Source organism: Natrix helvetica (assembly GCF_964273705.1).
Source record: "Natrix helvetica genome assembly, chromosome: 3".
Taxonomy (NCBI): Eukaryota; Metazoa; Chordata; class Lepidosauria; order Squamata; family Natricidae; genus Natrix; species Natrix helvetica.
The window spans coordinates 62790573-62811875 of NC_138549.1; the positions used below are offsets into that span (position 1 = coordinate 62790573).

The 21303-nt window shown below is 36.6% G+C and overlaps 2 protein-coding genes across 5 annotated transcripts in view; one reads left to right on the forward strand and one right to left on the reverse strand.

The window, feature by feature from the left end:
- Positions 1-3348, reverse strand: part of ANKRD45 (ankyrin repeat domain 45) — a 45338-nt gene extending 41990 nt beyond the window's left edge. For all 3 annotated transcript variants that reach the window (XR_014174979.1, XM_081948250.1, XM_081948249.1), the window contains exons 1-2: positions 3189-3348; positions 1052-1369 (exon numbers count right to left, since the gene is read on the reverse strand). Coding sequence is in view for 2 of the 3 variants with exons in the window: in XM_081948250.1 (XP_081804376.1) it covers positions 1052-1369; positions 3189-3309 (439 nt within the window). In the remaining variant the exon portion in view is untranslated. The remainder of the gene's footprint in view (positions 1-1051; positions 1370-3188) is intronic.
- A 78-nt stretch (positions 3349-3426) lies between these two features.
- On the forward strand, positions 3427-20748 carry KLHL20 (kelch like family member 20). Of its 2 annotated transcripts, none has more exons than XM_081946286.1 (13): positions 3427-3627; positions 4530-4632; positions 5002-5060; positions 6866-7439; positions 10098-10256; positions 10550-10644; positions 11079-11194; positions 12699-12882; positions 14578-14721; positions 14789-14949; positions 15497-15705; positions 17079-17185; positions 19013-20748. In XM_081946286.1, exons 3-13 carry the CDS (start codon positions 5038-5040, stop codon positions 19095-19097), a joined length of 1857 nt encoding a protein of 618 aa, XP_081802412.1. In that variant the 5' UTR covers positions 3427-3627; positions 4530-4632; positions 5002-5037; the 3' UTR covers positions 19098-20748. The 2 variants fall into 2 exon arrangements, with proteins under 2 accessions (XP_081802412.1, XP_081802413.1); XM_081946287.1 differs by having other exon boundaries at positions 3429-3627; positions 14816-14949.
- The last annotated feature ends 555 nt before the right edge of the window (positions 20749-21303 follow it).

Genomic DNA, 21303 nt, shown 5'->3' on the forward strand with positions numbered 1-21303 from the left:
TGGACATGATTGAATTAAAGGGGGTGGGGGAGAGGAAAGAAAAATGAGTTGAAGGACTAATAAACACTTAGCTCCAAAAGCTCTAACTTCTAATGGCTGAAAAGATAACTATGAGCACTGATCAATTATAGCATTCTTGTGTCAGTTTTCAAATTCAAAATATAAACTGACATAATTCTTTTTTTTTAAGTCAAGTTTTTTTATTTATATATAAGTATTTTGAATACAGTGTATTTGTCCAGGCATACTATTTTACAAAAGTAAAAAAGAAAAAGTAACATATATACCATGTTGCCCCAAAGATAAGACTTCCCCGGGTAATAAGGCCAATCAGGCTTTTGAGCGCATGCACTAAAATAAGCCCTTCCAAAAAACAACCCCTCCCCAAAAATATTTTAACTCACGTGCAGCCATTTCCTCGCTATTTCCTCTGGTTGGTTGTCGTGCAAACAACCAAGGTGAGGCGAGGCCAGGAGGGGGGGGTAAGGGAGGGGAAACATGCCCCATGCACCCCACACGCTCTTACCTAATGGCCGCTCCCACAACCCTAGCCACTGTGCTCCTTCTGTCATGCTAATGGCTGCTGCAAAAAGAACGGCAGGCGCAACACAGCAGAGCCATGAGGTGATGTGCAACACAGTAGAGCCATGAGGTGACCACACTCACCACCTCCTGCGGCTCAAAAATAATAAGACCTCCCCAAAAATAAGGCCAAGCAGGGGTCAACAGAAAATAAGACCTTGTCTTATTTTGGGGGAAACACAGTACTAATCGTAATAGTAATAATACAACGGGAATAATTATAACATTTATAATTATATTAGCTTATTTATAATCCTATTGATTATATTAGCATACTTATAGTTATGAACAACATTCATTTTTTACTTGAAGATAACAATGCTCTTTCTTCATCTAATTTCTACCTCTTATCTCTAACCATTGATAAAACCTATTCCATGTTAAATAATATTCTGACATAATTCTTAAAGGGACCTTTTCCTAGACTCTTCAGTGATGCTTAATTCAAAATATCTAGACCATTATGTACCTCTGACTGTCTTATCCTTCAGGTCAACTCCATATTTTGCCAGGGATTGGATAACATCATTCTGACCAACCATACAAGTTGTAAATAGTAGGTTTCTCCCTAGAATATCCTTTTCCATTAAAAACATATTGGCTTTTTCGTGATCAGGATCCTCTGAATCCTCAAAAATCTGTTGTATTTCTTCCATATCACCCCTTAAAGCAGCCATCAGGAGAGGATTAAATTGTGCTGGTTCCTCTTGAGGTCCCAAATCCTCATGTTCATTTTTTGTTGTTGAAGATGCTGTTTCTTCCAAGGGTTCCATTTTCACAAGATTTCCTTAATTTAAAAAAAAAAAAAAGAACAGATTAGGATATGGTTTGTACAGATTCAAAGCATCGCCATTTCTATCTACAAAACTTCATCTTTTTATCCAAATAATTTCCAGAATACGTTAGATCACTATACTCTTCACCCGATAGATTTATCTATCTTTCATCTATCTATCTAGCCATCCATCCATCCATCTATCCATCCATCCTGTCTCATCATCCATCTATCATCTATCTATCATCTATCTATCTATCTATCTATCTATCTATCTATCTATCATCTATCTATCTATCATCTATCTATCTATCTATCTATCTATCTATCTATCTATCTATCTATCTATCTATCATCCATCCATCCATCCATCCATCCGTTCCAACCATCCTCTCTCATCTATCATCTATGTATCTATCTATGTATCTATCTATGTATCTATCTATGTATCTATCTATGTATCTATGTACTATGTAACTATGTATCTATGTATCTATACCTACCTACCTACCTACCTACCTACCTACAGATTCAAAGCATCACCATTTCTATCTACAAAACTTCATCTTTTTATCCAAAACATTTCCAGAATACGTTAGATCACTATACTCTTCACTAGATCTATCTATCTATCTATCTATCTATCTATCTATCTATCTATCTATCTATCTATCTATCTATCTATCTATCATCTATCATCTATCTATCATCTATCTCAGTGGTGGGCAACCTTTTTTTTCAACTGAGCCAAATCTCGCCAAAACCACGATTGAAATTTACTTTGAGAGCCACATTTTTAAAACCGAAAATACATAGGATGGTACACTGTTTTTAGTTTCAATAAGTTTTTATTGAGAATATTCTGCATGCAAGTATCCACATAGGTCGGGAGGATACAAATAACACAACTAATAAAACAAAAACTTTAGAACGATATTATTTATCGATAATGTTAAATTCCATAAAATTTGCCTTACAATGTAGAGAAAATTACATCCTGACATTGACTGACAAAGTCACAACCACTAATGTGAACATTGGCCTTGCATTTCCTTGGATAGTTTGAGTAAGTCAGGTTTGTATGTTGTTGTTTTTAATTTCATCTCTCTCTCCCACTTTCTTTCTTTTTTTCTTTTTCTTTCTCTCTCTCTCTCTGGCTCTTTGTCTCTCTCTCCCTCCCTCCCCCATCTCTGTCACTCTGTGTGTGTGTGTGTCTGTCTGTCTCTCACTCACTCTGTGTGTGTGTGTGTCTGTCTCTGTCTCTCCCTCTGTCTCTCTCCCCTCCCTTCCTCTCTCTCTGTCACTCTGTGTATGTGGGTGTGTCTGTCTCTCACTCATTCACTTAATCACTCACTCTGTGTGTGTCTCTCTGTCTGTCTATCTTTCTCTCCCTCCCTCCCCCTCTCTGTCTCTCTCTGTCTGTGTGTGTGTGTGTGTGTGTGTGTCTGTCTGTCAGTCTCTCTCTGATTCCCTCCCTCTCTCTGTTCCTCTCTCTGTCTGTCTTTCTCACTCACACACACACACACTGTGGTCACCTTGTTGAGTGTTCCAATCACATTTGAAACACTCAACAACTGGCCTGCATTTATGGCATTTTGCAGCATTCTGCAGTCATAGGACCAAAATTGGTTGTCACTCGCCCGGGCTTTTGCAGAAGCTTCCCTCCGAAGCCCGAGAGGAGGGAGGGGAGCGGGCACCCGGCACACAGAAGAGCCGCATTAAAGGGTGTAAAGAGCCGCATGTGGCTCCCGAGCCGCGGGTTGCCCACCACTGATCTATCTCACTAATCAGTAAAACAAAAATTTGATAGAAACGATGGCATGACCTTTACCATCATTAGAATCTGAAGCAATCTCATCCTGATCCAACTCAAAGCCAACCTCGCTATTCGTTCCGAGTCCCCCGAGATTTCCTGGCTGCTGCGGGGAGAAAAACAGTAACCCCGTCGCCATAGAAACCCTTCAGCGTGGCTGAGGCCGGAACGCTTGAACCGACACTTGAAGTTCTTGCACGGGAAATTAAAGCCGAAGGATTACTTCCGGGGGGGGTGAAATCTGGTGGGGTGGGTTGCTGCCTACTGGCAGTTTCCGGCACCAGTGGGAACTGTGGGAATGATTGCGGCTGTGGCAGTTGGGAAGGTCCTTCGTTCCTCCCACTCCCTACAAGATACTGTGCAGAGCCCATGCCGATAGATGGCATTTCCTTGCAACGGCTTCTGGGCTCGCCGCCGCTGAAATTCAGAATAAGCTCCAATATCTTCCACCCGGGAGGTCAGTTTCCAGGGTTGGCAGTGCTTGTAGTCGTGGACAGTTGGGTCAGGGGAGGCTGTAAAAGAATCCGTGGGATAAAAGGTGGGGCGGGACCTTGGGCTGAAGGGCATGCTTAAGTGTAACACCAGAAACACCCAGCAACAGTAAATCAGGTCCTCCTAGTCTGCAATCCCCCCCCCTCTCGCCCCCAGTACATACCGGGCAGCTGCCTTGTTTTTAGGTACCTCAAGCAGGATCGGGAGATCTCCGGAATGAATTGGTGTTTAAATTCTTAAATAAATCGTGAGTTTCACCTTCCGGGGAAACACTATTGGTTGTATATCACTTCGAAAAGGAAATCTCCGCTTAGTTTCTGTAACTTATTAGCTATCATCAGTAGAGCTCCCTGCTTTATGCCTTCACCAACCATGTGAAGATAATGGCCACACCCCATATCTTGTTAAAGGTCCTGTTGAGGGGATGGAAAAAGTTAAACTGAATGAACTTCCAATGAAGTTTAAAGGGTTCATACAAGGAGAACTCCTGGACAGATGCCTAAATTGTTGTTTAGGGATTGGGGGGGGGGGATGAATGTTATTGCATGATCAATATCTGGCAGAGAGATTCCAACTGTCATCACAGATCTCTTGGATCAAAAGCGGGCTTTGAGAAGCATTCATTTTGAGTTGGTAAATACATCTGCCTTCTTTATCAACTGTCCAGTGTGGTGTGTTTCTTGATTTAGATATCCCTTGTATGTGTTTTACTCTGAAACTAAGGAGAATGTTCAGTGTCATCTTTTGGAAGTGTTCTGTGGTGTTTAAACTATTCTAGGTGAACAAAGATTTATTTCAATGCAGACAACAAGAATAATGTTGGGTTTTTAGAAGAAACATTTCACATTCTTTACATTTTATTTTTAGGCATCTGGATGTCATCAACCTTGCTGTTCTCAGTGGATAAAATGAGTTGAAGGCAAGGATTATTGATTATTAAGCTTCTATTGTACCTCTATTTTATCACAGGGTGAGTGACTAATCTTGCTTTTTTAATTTCAAATGTATTCATATAATGACAACTGAACAAATGTTTGTTTTGTATGTAGGAATAAGTATTCATTTTTATTTTAGAAAACAGTGCTAAAGTCTGGGCAGTTGTTTATGCACAGTTCAGTGTATGTTCATCAGATTAAATTAGAATTAAACATAGATTTAGTATGATTGTAGTAGTGGCAGAATAGGTTTGGAAAAGGATATGGATAGATGGAAATTGTTAATAATCCTTTACTTATCTTAGAATTTATTTTGTGATGTATAATCTGATCATTTTTAAATACATAACAAACTATTTTAGTTGCCTTTTTGTTACATAGTTTTGTTTTTATTCTTTGCCCAGGGTCAGCAATAATTTAAAGACTTCTCTTTGCAGTGCATGGACACAAAACCAATGCGCAGGTAATTAAATACTTAATTAAGTAGATTGCATTGTGACATGATCATACTAAATTATTATTTATAATCAATGTATAGAATCTAGATAAAGGTTGGACTAGATGGCCTATAAGGTCCCTTCCAACTCTCTTAATCTGTATCTGTATCTATCTATTAGACAATAGTACTTTAAAGCTTTCCATTTGTCCTCTTTTCCTCTGAGAACAGTGGTCCATTACAGTTGCCACTGCATTTTGGAAAAACAGTCTGATGCAGAAGTGAGTGATCTACAACCTCTCTTGGCTTTTGAATCACAGCTGCCAGTATCTCTCACAGTTGGTCATGCCTTTTGAGACTGTTGAAGCATTATGAAGTTGCCAATCCCCATTTAAACGCTTCAGTGCGTCTCTATAAATTTAAATTTTGCATCTGTGTTACTTTAAGAGATGGCAGCATTTGGTCAATCTTGTTTGGTCTTGGAACCTAATAAGTTAGGCCTGGTTAGTACTCGAATAGAATATCATCTGGGAATTCCAGCACTATAAACTAGACTGGGAATTAAAATGCTGGAAGAATACAATGGTAAATTATTCTTATGCTGGGAAATATCCATGAAGTCTTACGTTTGCTTTAAGGATTGGTCTTTACTAATTCTTACCTATGTAGCTGCATAATTCTCTTGACTTGCAGCTATTTACTTGCCATTCATGTACAATAATAATTAATCATCATCATTTAATTAGTAATCTGATCTAAGTAGTTGCTGAGATTAAAACTTGAATATGCAACAGCTATCTAAATAAGATAATAGATAAGATATAGAAAACATATTTAAATAAAGCTCGCCTGCTTTACCTTCTGGATGGCTGATTCAACAAGATTTATTTTGACTTCTGGTATCAGAAAAACCAAGTGTCAGGGTCACACATTGAACAAAGCTGCAATATATTTAGCTTTGGGATGCATGTAAACATTGCCACTGTGTACTGTTCAATAAACTATGGACACATCTTAACTTTTTCCCCCTTACCCATATTTTTCAGTACTATGATTTATATAGGGCGTTCAGGAAAAAATTACTTCTCTTTTTACAGAAAATTTAGACAGCCCACTAAAACTGTGGCATTTTCCTGCTTGTGGAAGGATACTCATTTTACTTTTTTTTTTGACCATTTTACAAATTGCAAACATCCCATAGATCCACTTTGGATTTATATTGTTTCTTACTCTTTTTCTTAGTTTAGATGTCATAAATAGGTTTTTTAAAATCAAATTCTACCATAAAATAGTCCCTAGATTCTCTCCTATTGCATTGGATTCTATGTTAAAAATCAAGGAAATTGAATAATTAAAATATACACCTCATCCTAATTAGAAATATATATTTTTGGAATTTGAATTGTCTTGAAAAAAACTAACAGTTTTTTAAAAAGAAAGAGAATTCTTATAATCCAAATTGTTCATAGTTTCTGTTTGGCTTTTTAATGTTGTCACATAGCTTTCACTATTTGGATTCTACAAGAAAATCTGGTATTACATCCATTTTATTTTGAATATTTTCTTAGAAATTTGTTCAGTCCAAATATTATATTTCTTTATTAAAATTATATCAGCTATAATAGGTACACTTTCCCTTTTAATAAAGAGATCTGTAAATAGCATTATTGTTTTTTTCATTGTTGAATTACTTCTATCAAAAACTGTCAAGATGAAGTTTCTTATGACACTTTTCTTTCCTTCCCTTTATAGTTTAATAAATGCTTGTCCACTTCATGTTTTTGGTATAATGTTTTCTATCCAATAGTCTCACTGCTTTGTTACTTTATTAGGTGTACTAGCAATCGAGCAGGTGAAACCGGAATGGATGTAACAAGCCGTTGCACTCTTGGAGATCCCAACAAACTACCCGAAGGAGTGCCACAACCTGCTCGCATGCCTTACATCTCGGACAAGCACCCTCGCCAAACATTGGAGGTTATCAATTTGTTGCGTAAGCACCGGGAGCTGTGTGATGTGGTGCTGGTTGTGGGGGCCAAAAAGATCTATGCCCATCGAGTCATCTTATCAGCCTGCAGTCCCTACTTCCGAGCTATGTTCACAGGAGAACTTGCAGAGAGCCGGCAGACTGAAGTGGTGATCAGAGACATTGATGAAAGGGCCATGGAACTGCTTATTGACTTTGCATATACTTCCCAAATTACGGTAGAAGAAGGCAATGTTCAGACCTTACTACCAGCTGCTTGCCTTCTCCAACTAGCTGAGATCCAAGAAGCTTGCTGTGAGTTTCTGAAAAGACAGTTGGATCCTTCCAACTGCCTTGGCATTCGAGCGTTTGCTGATACTCATTCTTGCCGTGAACTTCTTAGAATTGCTGATAAATTCACTCAGCATAATTTTCAAGAGGTGAGTAACCCTATAATTAAAATCTGGTCAATATATGCATTGGAAGTAAGTGACAACATGAACTATGAACTATACCAAAGTAGGTGAAGGTTCATTGTTTTTGAACAGTCCTCAGCATTAAAAGAAAACAAAAAACAAACAAACCCCAACTTCCCTTCAATTACAAGTTTCATCCAGCAAAAATAAATATGAGCTAAAATCTTTATTACAAATTCTGTTAGCAAGGCTTTTTCATGTAGGGATACTATGGGTTCCTTTATTTTTACTTATTTTCTTTATTTTTAGCTACTTAATCTGTAATACAATTGTATTACTTTATTATGGGTGTATATTGAAATTTTCTTCATATATTTTAAATCAGTTGGCTGTATATTATTTGTTGAATCTGATTAATGTTTGAACTTTTTTACTTTAATTGAAAGGAAATGTGATAATTGCTCAAAATGAATATGACATAATAGGGCTGGATGTCTTTGTATCATTTTTTAAATCCAAATTATACTGTATTCTGCATAGACCAAACCTTAAAACTGCATGCATCTTGCAAGTTTAAAATTTTAAACTTTCTCATATTATGATAAATCTATTTTTCTTTTTTAATATTGCTCACTATAAATGTCATAAATGTTTTGGAGTAGAACAAATGTATTTTGACTGAGAAAATAATAGATTTTTAGTTTGGGGGAGTTCCTCAATTTTTATTAACGAGAACGAGAGTTTTACATATAAAAGGGTACTACACTGAGAATACAGAAGAAAATACTTGCTAAAATAGTGTATTTTGATGGAATCTAATAGTACTGTATTACCAAGTGAAAATATTATTCTTAGGAAGATAATTTTACAACCATAAGGAAACGACCCAGAACATTGTTCTGGGGCCATATGTAGCTGAATTTCAGCATTGGTAGTTGCTATCTTATGACTTTTTGTACTATTTCATAACCCTAACAGTATTATTTCTGTTAATTATTGATTAGTATTTATTATTATTAATAAATTTAGCATGGATTACTTTTCACAGTGCGTTTCTTATACATAATTAAATGCAGCTTGATATGTGGTGATCTGAATAATGGAAATATTCATAATCTTTATAAAATAATTTATCTTCATGTTTAGATTAGCTCATTGGGAAAAGAATATATCCATGTATAAAATGCAGGTACAACTGGGAGCCAAATGAAATTGTGATCCTGCAATACTGAATTGTTTTCAAACTGTCATGGGTTATATTTGCATTAATGAGTGGGCAGGGACACTACTTTTACAAGTCATATGGTGTTCAAATGAAAAATTCTTTTTCTTTCAACTCTTTGATGTATTATATGAGAAAAAGAAATACTTCAATAAAATATTAGCAGAATTCTTAAAATAAACTGATTTGAAATCTATAACTTGCTCAGTAAACAATACATCTTTTTCAATTGAATTGAATCACGGAATGTAAAGAAAGGAATCTTGGAGACAATCTTGTACAGTACAGGAATTTGTGATCCTGGCATTCCCAACAAATGATCATCCAATCTGTATTGAAACAACTCCAATGAAAGATACTTTACTGCCACAGCTGCAGAAAAAGCTATCTACTAGAATGTTTTATTATTTATTTCAGATGTTTACATATTACCCTTCACCAAGAAATCCTAAAATGTTCACAATTATTAATTAGAATACAATGTTTTATTTTAAAAAAATTAATCCCATGGAATTTCAGTGTTACAAGATCAGTTGGAACATTTAAAAAGATAAAGTAAGGATTTCCCCATTTGCTAAATGCATTTGGTTTTAGGAAGAGGACCAAGGCAATCTCAATCCTCTCCTCAGTAAAATTCCAAATATGGTTTTATCATTAAAACTATTACATTCCTTATGTTAAGTGATTTTATCCTACCTGCCTGGGAACCTGGGGTTTAGAGGATGTAAAGTTCTGTACAATTGTTATATTTTGTACTGCTGCTTCCCAAAAGCAGTCCAAAAAAGAGATTTCAGAAAGTTCCTTCAATTGACCTGATTCCAATGGGGCAAGATAATATCTTTTTTCTTAGTTTTGTATGTTATAGAAATGTTAGGAATTCTCTTCTATCTTTGGAAAAAGTTGTTTTCCACTGAGAGCCTAGAGGGAATACATACGTACATGTTTGCAGCTTGTCAGGAGCTTGTATTTCGCACTTTAGTGCTTGGCAGCTTTTGCAGTCTGAGTCCCTCTGAGGTGCACAGCCCCTGTGTGTATATTTAGAGAAAGCAAATGAAAAGGAGGTGGGATAAAGCGAGTCCATCTTGTAACCCTGAGGCACTCTGTCTTTGACAGAAACTAAGATCAAAGGGATATATATATATGTATGTATGTATTTATGTATGTATATATAAAATACACACACACACACACACACACACACACACACACATACGTCTGGAATCAAAGCAAATGATTCTGCTTAATGACCCATACTGATTTTGAACTTAGATAATTTATATTGATGGCTTAATGTAAATAATATATTTCTTATGAAAAATTTATTGTATATAAAATGGTGCTTTAGATCTATTATTAAGTGCCTAAGAAATATGCAAAAGCTATAGGTGCCGAAATACTTTTTTCAACAGAACTCCTTTTCCAAATGGCTCTGTTTACTTTAAAATCTTACCTTATTATAGGTGATGGAAAGTGAAGAATTCATGCTGCTTCCAGCCAATCAGCTTATTGACATCATTTCCAGTGATGAACTCAATGTCCGCAGCGAAGAACAAGTGTTCAACGCAGTAATGGCTTGGGTCAAATACAGCATTCAAGAAAGGCGCCCGCAGCTTCCTCAGGTACATTCCAAATACATTTCTTACATGATTGCACATATGCAAATATGCTATTTTGCAGGATATACATTTCTTTGTTACTTATTTACACGCTGTTGTTTGTTAATATGAACAAAAAAAAAAGAGTTGTTTGTTTGAAAATGTATCAGAATGTGAAATAGCAGTTCATTCAGCCCTATTCTCTATGAGGTGACACCCAAAGCTCTGAGGCTCTGCTTAATTTGATCATTGGAACTTGTTAGGCCTCCTGAAGTGGTAGAGCATCCAATTTTTGATCCATTGTTCTTGTTTGACAGGTTTTGCAACATGTCCGCTTGCCACTGCTAAGTCCAAAGTTCTTGGTGGGCACAGTTGGCTCTGATCCCCTCATTAAAAGTGATGAAGAATGTAGGTAAGTCTTTACTAACGAGAAATATCCTACAATTCTTCTTAATATAAAATTGTGAAGTTGCTCTGTTAAAAATTATGTCAGTCTATAGCACTTTTTAATGTTTTTTTCTTAAGACATTCTTATTAGAAAAATACGTTTATCTTTGACATCCTTTCTATCAACAAATACATATGTAGACCAAAATATGCATTTCTTGTACACTGAGAAGATCAGTTAAAACTGGTGTGGTCTTGGTGTTTCTTCAAGAAAACTAACTTTTTCAGACAGTAAATGTTGAAAAAGAAAACATTTCAGAATGTAAAGCTTGAAAAATACTCAGCAGGCAAATACTGTGCTTCATCTTTCAATATAAAGCAATACCATCAATATTAATAATCATATTTCAGATTAGCAGTACTTATTTTTCCTTGGGCTTGATTTTAATTTATTTGTAGGGATTTAGTAGATGAAGCTAAGAATTACCTGCTGTTGCCCCAAGAACGGCCACTGATGCAGGGTCCTAGAACTCGACCACGCAAACCCATCCGTTGTGGAGAGGTGCTCTTTGCAGGTATGTATGCATGTCCATAATTCTTAGCATTTTTGTCAGTTGTGAAGAGTCTTTGCTTTTTTCCTAGATCCCAAGAAATCTTTGTTTTTCTTACTTGGGAAAAAATATAAGACTATGGTGTAATGTAGAATTCACAATGTGTCTTAAAACATGCAGGTTCCTCAGCCAGAAATTTGAAAGTAGGGTAAAAAAGAGGAAAAGCATAGCCAAAGAAGTTATAGCAACAAAAATAAAAGTTATCTGGTTGTGTTACCTTGAAATCCTGCAAGAAAAGAAAAGATAAAAGGCAGAACAGTAGATAGAACGGATACATTTTGGAGTACACATTATTTACTGTATATGGTTTCCTGCACTGTGGTTGATGTATCTTTTTAATTTTCTCACTTCTACCCTTCTTACAGCCCTACAGAGAGACAAGAATTTTTTTGTGTTTCATAATGCAGAGATCACAGGGGAATTCCCCTACTTCTACAAGTGAGGGTGGCTGGGAAGGAGAGCCACCTGGTCCTGGTATACAGGCAGGAATTTATCAGTGGACAAAAAATACCAGTTAATGAGGTTGAGACATACAGTAGATAAAAATTGCCACCCTTTTGTCCCCCTGGTCACTTTTGCACTTATATCTAAGTATGTTGGCTCACACGTACTCACTGCTCTTTACTTGTTCCTGTATAGTCAGATGGAGGAAATCCACAACCACCATTCAGAATCATAACTTACTTAGATTCGTACCTGCGGAGTCGTGGACTTGCTCTGCTGAGTCCTCAAGAGGTTTGTCCTTCTGAAACTCCAAAGAAATATGCCCAAACAGGTTTAGAATTGGTGAGGATAAAGGGCAAATGCAGACACCATAATTCTATAAAAAAAACATCAGGAATATGCCAGATGCAGGCTTCTCTACCTTCCTGACCTGATCCAGTCGACTATGCGAGGCTGTTGTGGGAAAAATGCTCACTTAAGTAAGGAATCGAAGCATTTGCAGATAGATGCAACTAAATAATTCTTTATCTATATCCATCTCTATTTTTACAAATAACACAAGATAGTGAACATATCTGACACATCTTCCCCTCCTTTCCCCACAACTCTGTGAGATGAGTTGAATTGAGAGAGTGACTGACCCAAAATCACCTAGGTGGCTTTCATGGCTAAGGCAGGACTTGAACTTGTGGTCTCCTATTTTCTCTATATTTTGTTTTTCTAAGGAGCCTTCATATCTGCCTTTTCATCTGATACTTTATTACATCTTCTAAATTGTACCCATATATTGCACATCAAGGGAAAGATAACAATATTGTTTGTTACCTGTTTTTCTCTCCTTCAGGGTCATAAGACAGCTCGAGTTTGTCTGCTGGGTGTAATATGCATTTTAGAGGCATGTGTGTGTGCACTTGTGTGTGTTTATGTGTTCGTATATGTATGTATATAAAATATTATCTGACCCCCACACTCCATGTCTAATTATATCCTGCCATTCTACTGTCTCCCAATTTGATTTTCTCAGTGGGTGGCTGGTGTAGTGGTGATGCAATTTCCAGTGTTGAGCGCTATGATCCCCAAACAAATGAGTGGCGGATGGTGGCTTCCATGAGCAAAAGACGATGTGGTGTTGGAGTTAGTGTCTTGGATGATCTTCTTTATGCAGTAGGAGGACATGATGGTTCTTCCTATCTAAATAGTGTAGAAAGGTAAGTTCTTATCACACAAAACATAAGCTCTTCAGTGTGTGCGTGCTAACATTATAGCAATGATTGAGTTATTTTAAGTGATAAATAAATAAATAGTTTAATGGAAAAGCAAGATATATATCATAAATCATAGCATCTGAGACTTGGGAACAGTAACACTGTGTTATGGTGGTTTTATTCCTTTAGCCAGAGGTAGTTTCAGTTAGTGTTGGAGATAAACCCCAAGGTTGTGTTTTGTGGGGGTCCTCAGGACTCATCTCTCTCATCTTTTCTATTTAAAGTCTACATGAGACTATTGGGTGAGTTTATCTAGTGACATGGGATTGGCTGTCACCATTATGTGGATAATACCAGTTGTGTATCATAACCCCAGGCCAAACAAGTGAGGTCCACATCCTGGCATCTGCAAACTGTTAAAAGTCTGGATAAAAGGTTCAGTCTCAGCCATAGGAAGACTTTTTAAGATCATTAGGCTAATTACTAATTATATTCCAATATATTACTTAATAAATGTAATGTAAAAATTATCTTCACACGGCTTTTATATTATTATTAAAATGGCTCAGGATTTTTCTTTCCTGTCAAAAAAATTATACGGGTAGTCAACATATGAATACAATTGAGCCCAAAATTTCTGTTGTTAAGTGAGACAGTTGTTAAGTAAATTTTGCTCCATTTTAGGACTTTTTTTACCATAATTGTTAAGGGAATCATTGCAATTAAGTTATTAACACGGTTGTTAAGTGAATCTGGCTTCCCCATTGACTTGGCTTGTCAGAAGGTCGCAAAAGATGATCACATGAACTGGAACACTGCAACCATCATAAATAAGAAACCATTGCTAAGCATCTGAATTTCAATCACGTGACCTTGGGGATGCTGAAATGGTCATAAGTATGGGAAATGGTCATAAGTCACTTTTTTCAGTGCCATTGTAACTTCGAATGGTCACTAAATGAACTGTTGTAAGTCGAGGGCTATCAGTATAGGGATTTTAGATTTCTTTAAAGGTAGTAATAGGCAGTCTATGCCCCATAGAATACCTTCAGACTAAAAACAGGCTGTGTAGTTTCATCTTACGTTGACAAAGAGAACTGTATAAAACCCTTACCGTAATCCCAAAATTTTGCTTTGTAAAAAACATAGAGAAACAAGCCCAAGAAACAAACCCAGACCTCGCCACACTAACCTGAAAAAGTAAAATCAGAAAATTGTAACTTGGATCATCACATACACATATAAATACAGCTCTCAGTTAACAGATTTCTCCACCTCTGTGGCTTGCATTGATGCAATATTCAGTTAAAAAATATAAGCAATCTTAGGATCAACTACAAATTAGCATTAAAAGCAGCAGTTTAAATTCAACACATAAGTCGGACCATATCTTAAAAATCATGCAGCGAGAATTAAATATGTATCAGGTAATGGAGGTTTTTCAAAAGAAACAAAAACAAGAATTTCACCTCCTTCCTCTCTTCTCCCTCTTCTGGACTAAATTAGTTGTTTATTCTGAACAGAAATACTACTCTGAACATAGTTTTGTCCAGTATTTAATCTCAATCCAGGTGAACTCTTAACAATATAGATGAAAAATAGAAGTTTCAAGAGAAGAAAATACAGAACTCATAAGAAAAAGAGTGAGAACTTACAAGATGATTACCCTGAAGACCTGAAATATGCTTTCTTTTCCAGATATGATCCAAAAACCAATCAGTGGAGCAGCGATGTAGCACCTACCAGCACCTGCAGAACCAGTGTTGGAGTGGCAGTACTTGGTGGATATCTGTATGCTGTAGGTGGTCAGGATGGTGTTTCCTGTCTCAACATCGTTGAAAGGTATTTTAAAAATCAACTTGGAAACAGAGTTCCTTCAGGAAGATAGCAGGATTACTTTTACTGGCAGTGAGATCTTTCCTTCTTTTTGTTTCAGATATGATCCAAAAGAAAACAAATGGACTCGTGTAGCTTCCATGAGTACTAGGCGACTTGGGGTAGCTGTGGCTGTGTTAGGAGGTTTCCTGTATGCTGTTGGAGGTTCTGATGGGACATCACCTCTAAACACAGGTATTTCCCATAGAAGCTCAATTTACTTTCATATCTTTGTTGCTCAGGGACATTGAAGAATCAAGAATTATCAGTGTTATTGAGAAAGAAAATGAGCTATAGCACAGCAGGAATGATTAATTTTTTTTACCAAGTTGCTATACCTCATTAATTCTTCATTAAGTAGATTACTTGTCTCTATCTGATAGACAGATTTTCCAAATAAATCAGTTGAGAGTTTTTATTAAGAGTGATTAAAGTTCTTCAAGATTAAAAAGTTTGTTTGATATAATAAAACCAGTATTTCAATTAATATATCTCCAGATTTGAGAAATAATATTTACAAACTGCTACTTTTTAAACACTCTTCTGTGTTGCTTGAAACATCTGATGGGCTACCAGTATAAACTGAATACTGAATTAGATTAGTTTAGAGTTTGATAATTACCAATATCTCATCTGTTCTGATTATTTTTGTTACAGCTGTTGGGAATGGGGGGTTTAGACTGTGTTTTGCTATTGTTAGATGCCTTTATTGTTTGACCAGTATCATAAAAACCATCCACAGTGGAACGCTACAATCCCCAGGAGAATCGGTGGCATACAATTGCACCTATGGGCACTCGACGTAAGCATCTAGGCTGTGCCGTATATCAAGATATGATCTATGCTGTGGGAGGCAGAGATGATACTACCGAACTTAGCAGTGCTGAGCGATATAATCCCAGAACTAATCAGTGGTCTCCTGTAGTAGCTATGACATCACGCCGTAGTGGGGTAAGATCTTTGGTTGGTTGACTGCTATTTCTCCACATGTTCCATGATTAGACTGCCGAGTATTAAAGAGACCAATTTAATAGGCGTGCAAAAGTTGCAATTGAAAACTTAGAATTTGGAAAAGGAAAAGTTAGCACTGTATTGATAGTCTTCTTTGGGGAAATGTGTTTGTTTTGTGCATAGACATTATAGCTGAATGAAATTAGAACCATGTTGATATATATTATAATAATTATTTATAAAGTATCAGATTACACAGTATAAGATCATTTTTAATGGAAAACCTTTAGATACTGTTGGTTACAGTATTTAAATGAAACTTAGGCACGTAAGATGATCTGTGCAATGTTACTCTTCCAAGTGTTTTACGTGTGCATAACAATAAGTACTGGTAGTCCTTGACCTATGACCATTGGTTCAGCGACCATTCAAAGTTACAATAGCACTGAATAAATGGTGGTTATAACCACTTAATGGAGATCCTGCCATCCCAGCACCCCTGCAAGCATGTGAATGCAGTCTAGGCACTTGACAGCTTTTGTACTTTTGAGTGGTTGCCAGGTACCCTGCATCACTGTTTGCAATCTTCTCTGCCATCTTCTCCAGAAAGTCAATGAGGGAAGGATGCAAGTCACTGGGCTAAGTCTCCCCCAACTCTCTTTCAGCATTTGTGCCATGCCAACCATTTGGGCGCCCTTGTGGATCCTCCCTAATGCTTGCTGCACCTCCCTCACACCATTGCACACCCAACCTGCACCTCCTATTTTCTGACTGTTCCTTGCACACCTCCCTAATCCATGCTTTCTCATGTACTCTTGCACTTTCTCCAACCATGCCTCTTGCACATCCCTTTGCATCTTCCCCAATCAGTGCCTATTGTGCTCCTGGAACTGCACACCTCTTGCACGTCCCTTATGCATCCTGCTTGACCTGCACCATGCCCCTCATGCATCCTAATACCTTCTCACTTCCTCTCCCACACAGCAGCAACCACTTATCTAGTAGCCTCCCAACCTGGAACTTGCAACTTCCTGCCTGCTTTTCCATTGACTTTGGTTGTGGGAAGCCAGCAAGAAGTTGCCTTGTCTAATGACCGTAGGATTCAGTTAACAATGGCAATGGAACTTCAGGAATTGCCATCACTACAATTGCAGTTTAGAACACTAAACATCAAAAATTTGTACTGCAGAATTCTTGGTTATGTAATTAACATATTTTATTTATTTATCTACACCCTACCTTTATTATTTTGATAAATAACTCAAGGTAGCAAACATTACTGATATTTCATCTTGAACTGATTTAGACTGAGAGTGATTGACCTAGCCATTAGACCAGACTTAACCACTAGACAAGACTTAATTATCTCTTAGGTTGGACTTGCTGTAGTGAACGGACAACTAATGGCTGTGGGAGGCTTTGATGGCACAACATACTTGAAGACTATTGAGGTATTTGATCCCGATGCCAACACATGGAGGTAAACTAACTTTTGAACAATGATAAGAAAGACATAAGTCACACTGTATTTATTTCAACATGTTATCCCTCTGATTATATAATCAGCCCTTGAAAATAATGAGTTCACAAACTTATGGCAGGGATCTTCAATTGTTCCAGCTTTGCAGATCGAGGGGGTGGGGGGAGAGAGATGGTTCCGCACAAGCAGTGGACATGCCTAGCTCCATTTACACAAGTGGCAGGTACACATATCCGCTACTCGCACAAATGGAGTTTCGCACATGGGTGCCCGCTACTCATGCAAATGGAGCTTCCCATACAAGTGCACTTGCCCACCACTTGTGTAGCCCAGTTCTGAACGGGCCGCAGACCAGTACCTGGCTGTGGCCCAAGGGTTGAAGACTTCTGATCTAACATATGAAGTACAAGATATAATGACTGATTTCACACATTATACTAAACTATAGATATCCCAATTCTAAACATGATGGTGCCAAAATACAAAACATGTTGTGACATCACAACACAAGCCCTGCCATTTTATACTTGCATATAAGTAATTAAGAGGCAGAATTTGCATCATGATCACATTTGCATCATTTTAATCCCCCCGCTCCCAGCTCCTTATGCATTTAACCAATGCCAAGTAAAACACATTTCTGATGTGGCATAATGTCTGTACAAAGCACCCACTGTGGGTATAAGAGCAGGAGCAATACACATACACTCTCAGAATTCATGATCTATGATTTCTGAAATAGTAGTGAGTTTGATTAAAGTAGTGTAAATGTGCAGTTAATGCCAGAGGAACGCCACAAAGATAACACATATCTATTATCTTACAAAATTATTTATTCTTACATGGAATAAATTATAAGAGAATTATATCGGTTGTGAAATTCAGCTTTACTTAATGCCCAAACTGAGCTATTCTGGAATTCTAATTTCTTTAAAGGTTAAGTCATTTGTCTTATTGCAGATAGGATATTTGCAGATATTGAAGATTTTACCTTAAATAAAATGTGTAGAAAGACCTCAGACACAGATTACCTTTAACTTGGTATGTGCAAGGTATATTCATTCTAAGTTTTAAAATATTCTGCTAATCAATTTATATGAGGAAAAACAGAGAACATGCAAGAGATGTTAGCAGCTTACTAATTGCATCTTAGCACATATGAGCATGAGTGTTACTTTTTTCTTAGCTTATTCCCAACTTGTTTTTAGTTTTTCCCAAACTTAACTAATTCACAGAGGTGCAAGAAAATAATTTCTTAAAAAAGAAGAAATGCAAACCTTCAAATTATCATACATATTGACAACTTAGTTTGTTCAACAAACCTTGATTAGTCATGGCTTAACATGTGTTGTAATCACAACAATGTATAGGAAAAATGTATGCTTTGATAAATTAAAAAGGTTTATAATCTATAACGGATCTTCTAAAATAATAATTTAAAATTTGCCTGGAAAAACAAAAGCTTATGCTAAAAAAATTCTTATTCACTATGGCATTTCATATTTTATGGTTTTAATACATTTTTATTATTGCAGTTTGTTTCATCCAGATTTTAATCATTTAATTCATCACACTAAGTGAATAAAATTAGAATTAAAAGCATAACGTTTGTGATGATGTGATGAAAACCTTCTCATTAACTTCTTACACGTTTGTTGACTTATAAAAGCATCATGTAAATTTAATATAAATGACTGCAGTGATTTCATTTTCATAAGTGTCTCATTTTTTAAATTAATTGTATTTAGACTTCAGTTTTAGATTTTTCAGCAGTTCTCTCTGGTTCTTATACCTTTTGTTATAAGCAACATACCATTTTTTCTGCAGGCTGTATGGAGGAATGAACTATCGTCGACTTGGAGGAGGTGTGGGGGTTATCAAAATGACACACTGCGAATCCCATATATGGTAAAAAGCTAAAGGGGAAAATTTGCTTGTTTCCTCATTCCAACTGAAACATTTGTGTTAGGTAACTTAAGAGCCTTTCAAGACTCTAGTAAAATGAGATGACTTATGTTCTTGTTGTGCCTCTTCCTTTGAAACTGTAGTGGAATTCAAACGTTTGCTCTGTTCTCTGCTACAATTAAGGAAAAACATGCTACCCAACTGCAGAAAACTCCCTGGAACAGTAATTTCCTTGTCTTTATCTTCCTATCATAATATAATCTTTCTGCTGGAACTGAAATCCACTGTTACTCCAAGCATTGTCTTAAGATCCCAGATATATGTGAGTTCTTTCAAAGAGATGAACCTGTGTGAAGAAGTGACAAGCTGTAAGAGCAATGTTTCTATAAACATCATTTGCCTTGTTCAGAAAGTATAATAAAGCCAGATGGTCCTCTGCACCTGCCTTGTTGTAAAGAAAATGGCATTCAACCTACTCATTTCAGCAGGATGAGTGATAGATTTTGTCTAAAACATATTGTACTGAGAGTATTGGACAGTTTTCTTAAAACTGAGACTTACTCCATTTAATTCATTACACACACACACAAGCACAGAGCTATTAAATAAGGACATCAGTGTTACTCAGCAACAAGAACAAAGTATTGCAAATTCATGATCTAGTTATTGGAACAAGAAATAGAAATAGGGAAATTTTAGCACAATTTATTAGATGGTTTCCACGAAACTAAACAGAAGCAATTCAGGAACCCAGATCTACTTTTATTTAGTGCTGTTAATTTTACTGAAATGAGTGTGAACCGTTAAATGCATTTCACTGTTGGCATAGTGGGAACATTTCTCTAATACACAATCACAAATCTGGACAGTAATCTTGCAGTATGGGTTAAAGAAAGGGGGGGAAAGCCCTCAATAATTAATAGGAAATAAAATAAATTCCCACTTTAGCCTCAGGTACTATCCTTACTTTGCTTTAAATCTGGATTCCAAAGTATAAGAAGGCTAGCCTTACTATGCTTCTGAAAGAAGTGATTAGAACAATAGGATTTTCAGTTTAACTTTTCATATTTATCCTTAAGATGTAGTTTTATTCTGTTGGGGGGGGGAGGGAGGCGGTTTAGACCAGTTTATCAAAATTGGATTGTAAAAATACATTTATTACGACCATTTCAGCATTGCAGCTGAATCAAGTGCAGGACATCTATGTACAGCTTATATCTGAATTGAGTGATAACAGTTCTTAATTTGATACATCCTGCGACACTAGTCAGTTCTTATAATTCCAAAAGCTGCAAAAGAATGGATAAATTGCTTTGATCTTTGTGGATTATAACCATTGGGAAAAAAACAAGTGACACTAAAGTGTCCTGTGTCACATTTATAAGAAACAACTTTGTTTATAAATTCAAGCATCTTCAATGTCTATTATATCTATTTATAAATTAGGATGGGGTGGAGGATTACAAATCAAATTTGGGGAGACATTACTTGAGATGATAAAACCTTTTACCCTAAAGGTTGGCATTCTTGTGTTTACATATTGAACATTTGCACCTTTATGAAGAAAAAGTATTCTGTAAACAATTGTTTACATATCATTTATGCTTTTTCTAGCATGTTAACTTGTATAGTGTTATTAAATAAAATCTGTATGTGTATTCTAGTCTCTCATGACTCCTGTATTTGCCAAATTGATATTGCAATACTAAAAAAAAATGTTTATTCTAGTTATGAATGCTTTTTTACATAGGTCAGTTGATATATGTACTCTCAGTAAGCTTTTTGTGTATTTTCTTTTTTCATCATCTGTAGTGTTATGCTATTGTAAAAGACAAGAACTGCAGGAACCCTAAAAAGGATTGAAAACTAAGTTGTGCCAGTTATTTAACAAATTGTATATGGTCGCCCAACTTACTCTGTTACTCCAGGCAAATTAGAACAATAAAAAAAACATATAAAATCAATCACAACAGTACCCCCGTCACCCCCCCCCCCATTGCAACAACAACCAAACAAGCCATTTAATGGGCTCCATCGTGCTCGGGCCCATTGCCAAAACCAGATTTTCAGGGCATTGTGAAAGAGTGTCAAAGTAGAGTTGAATCTTATCTCTGTAGGGATGATGTTCCATAGGGAGAAATGCCTTGTTCTTGGTCCCACTAGATGAACCTCCTTAGGAAAAGGGACCTTTAGCATTCTCTGCCTCCCCGCTC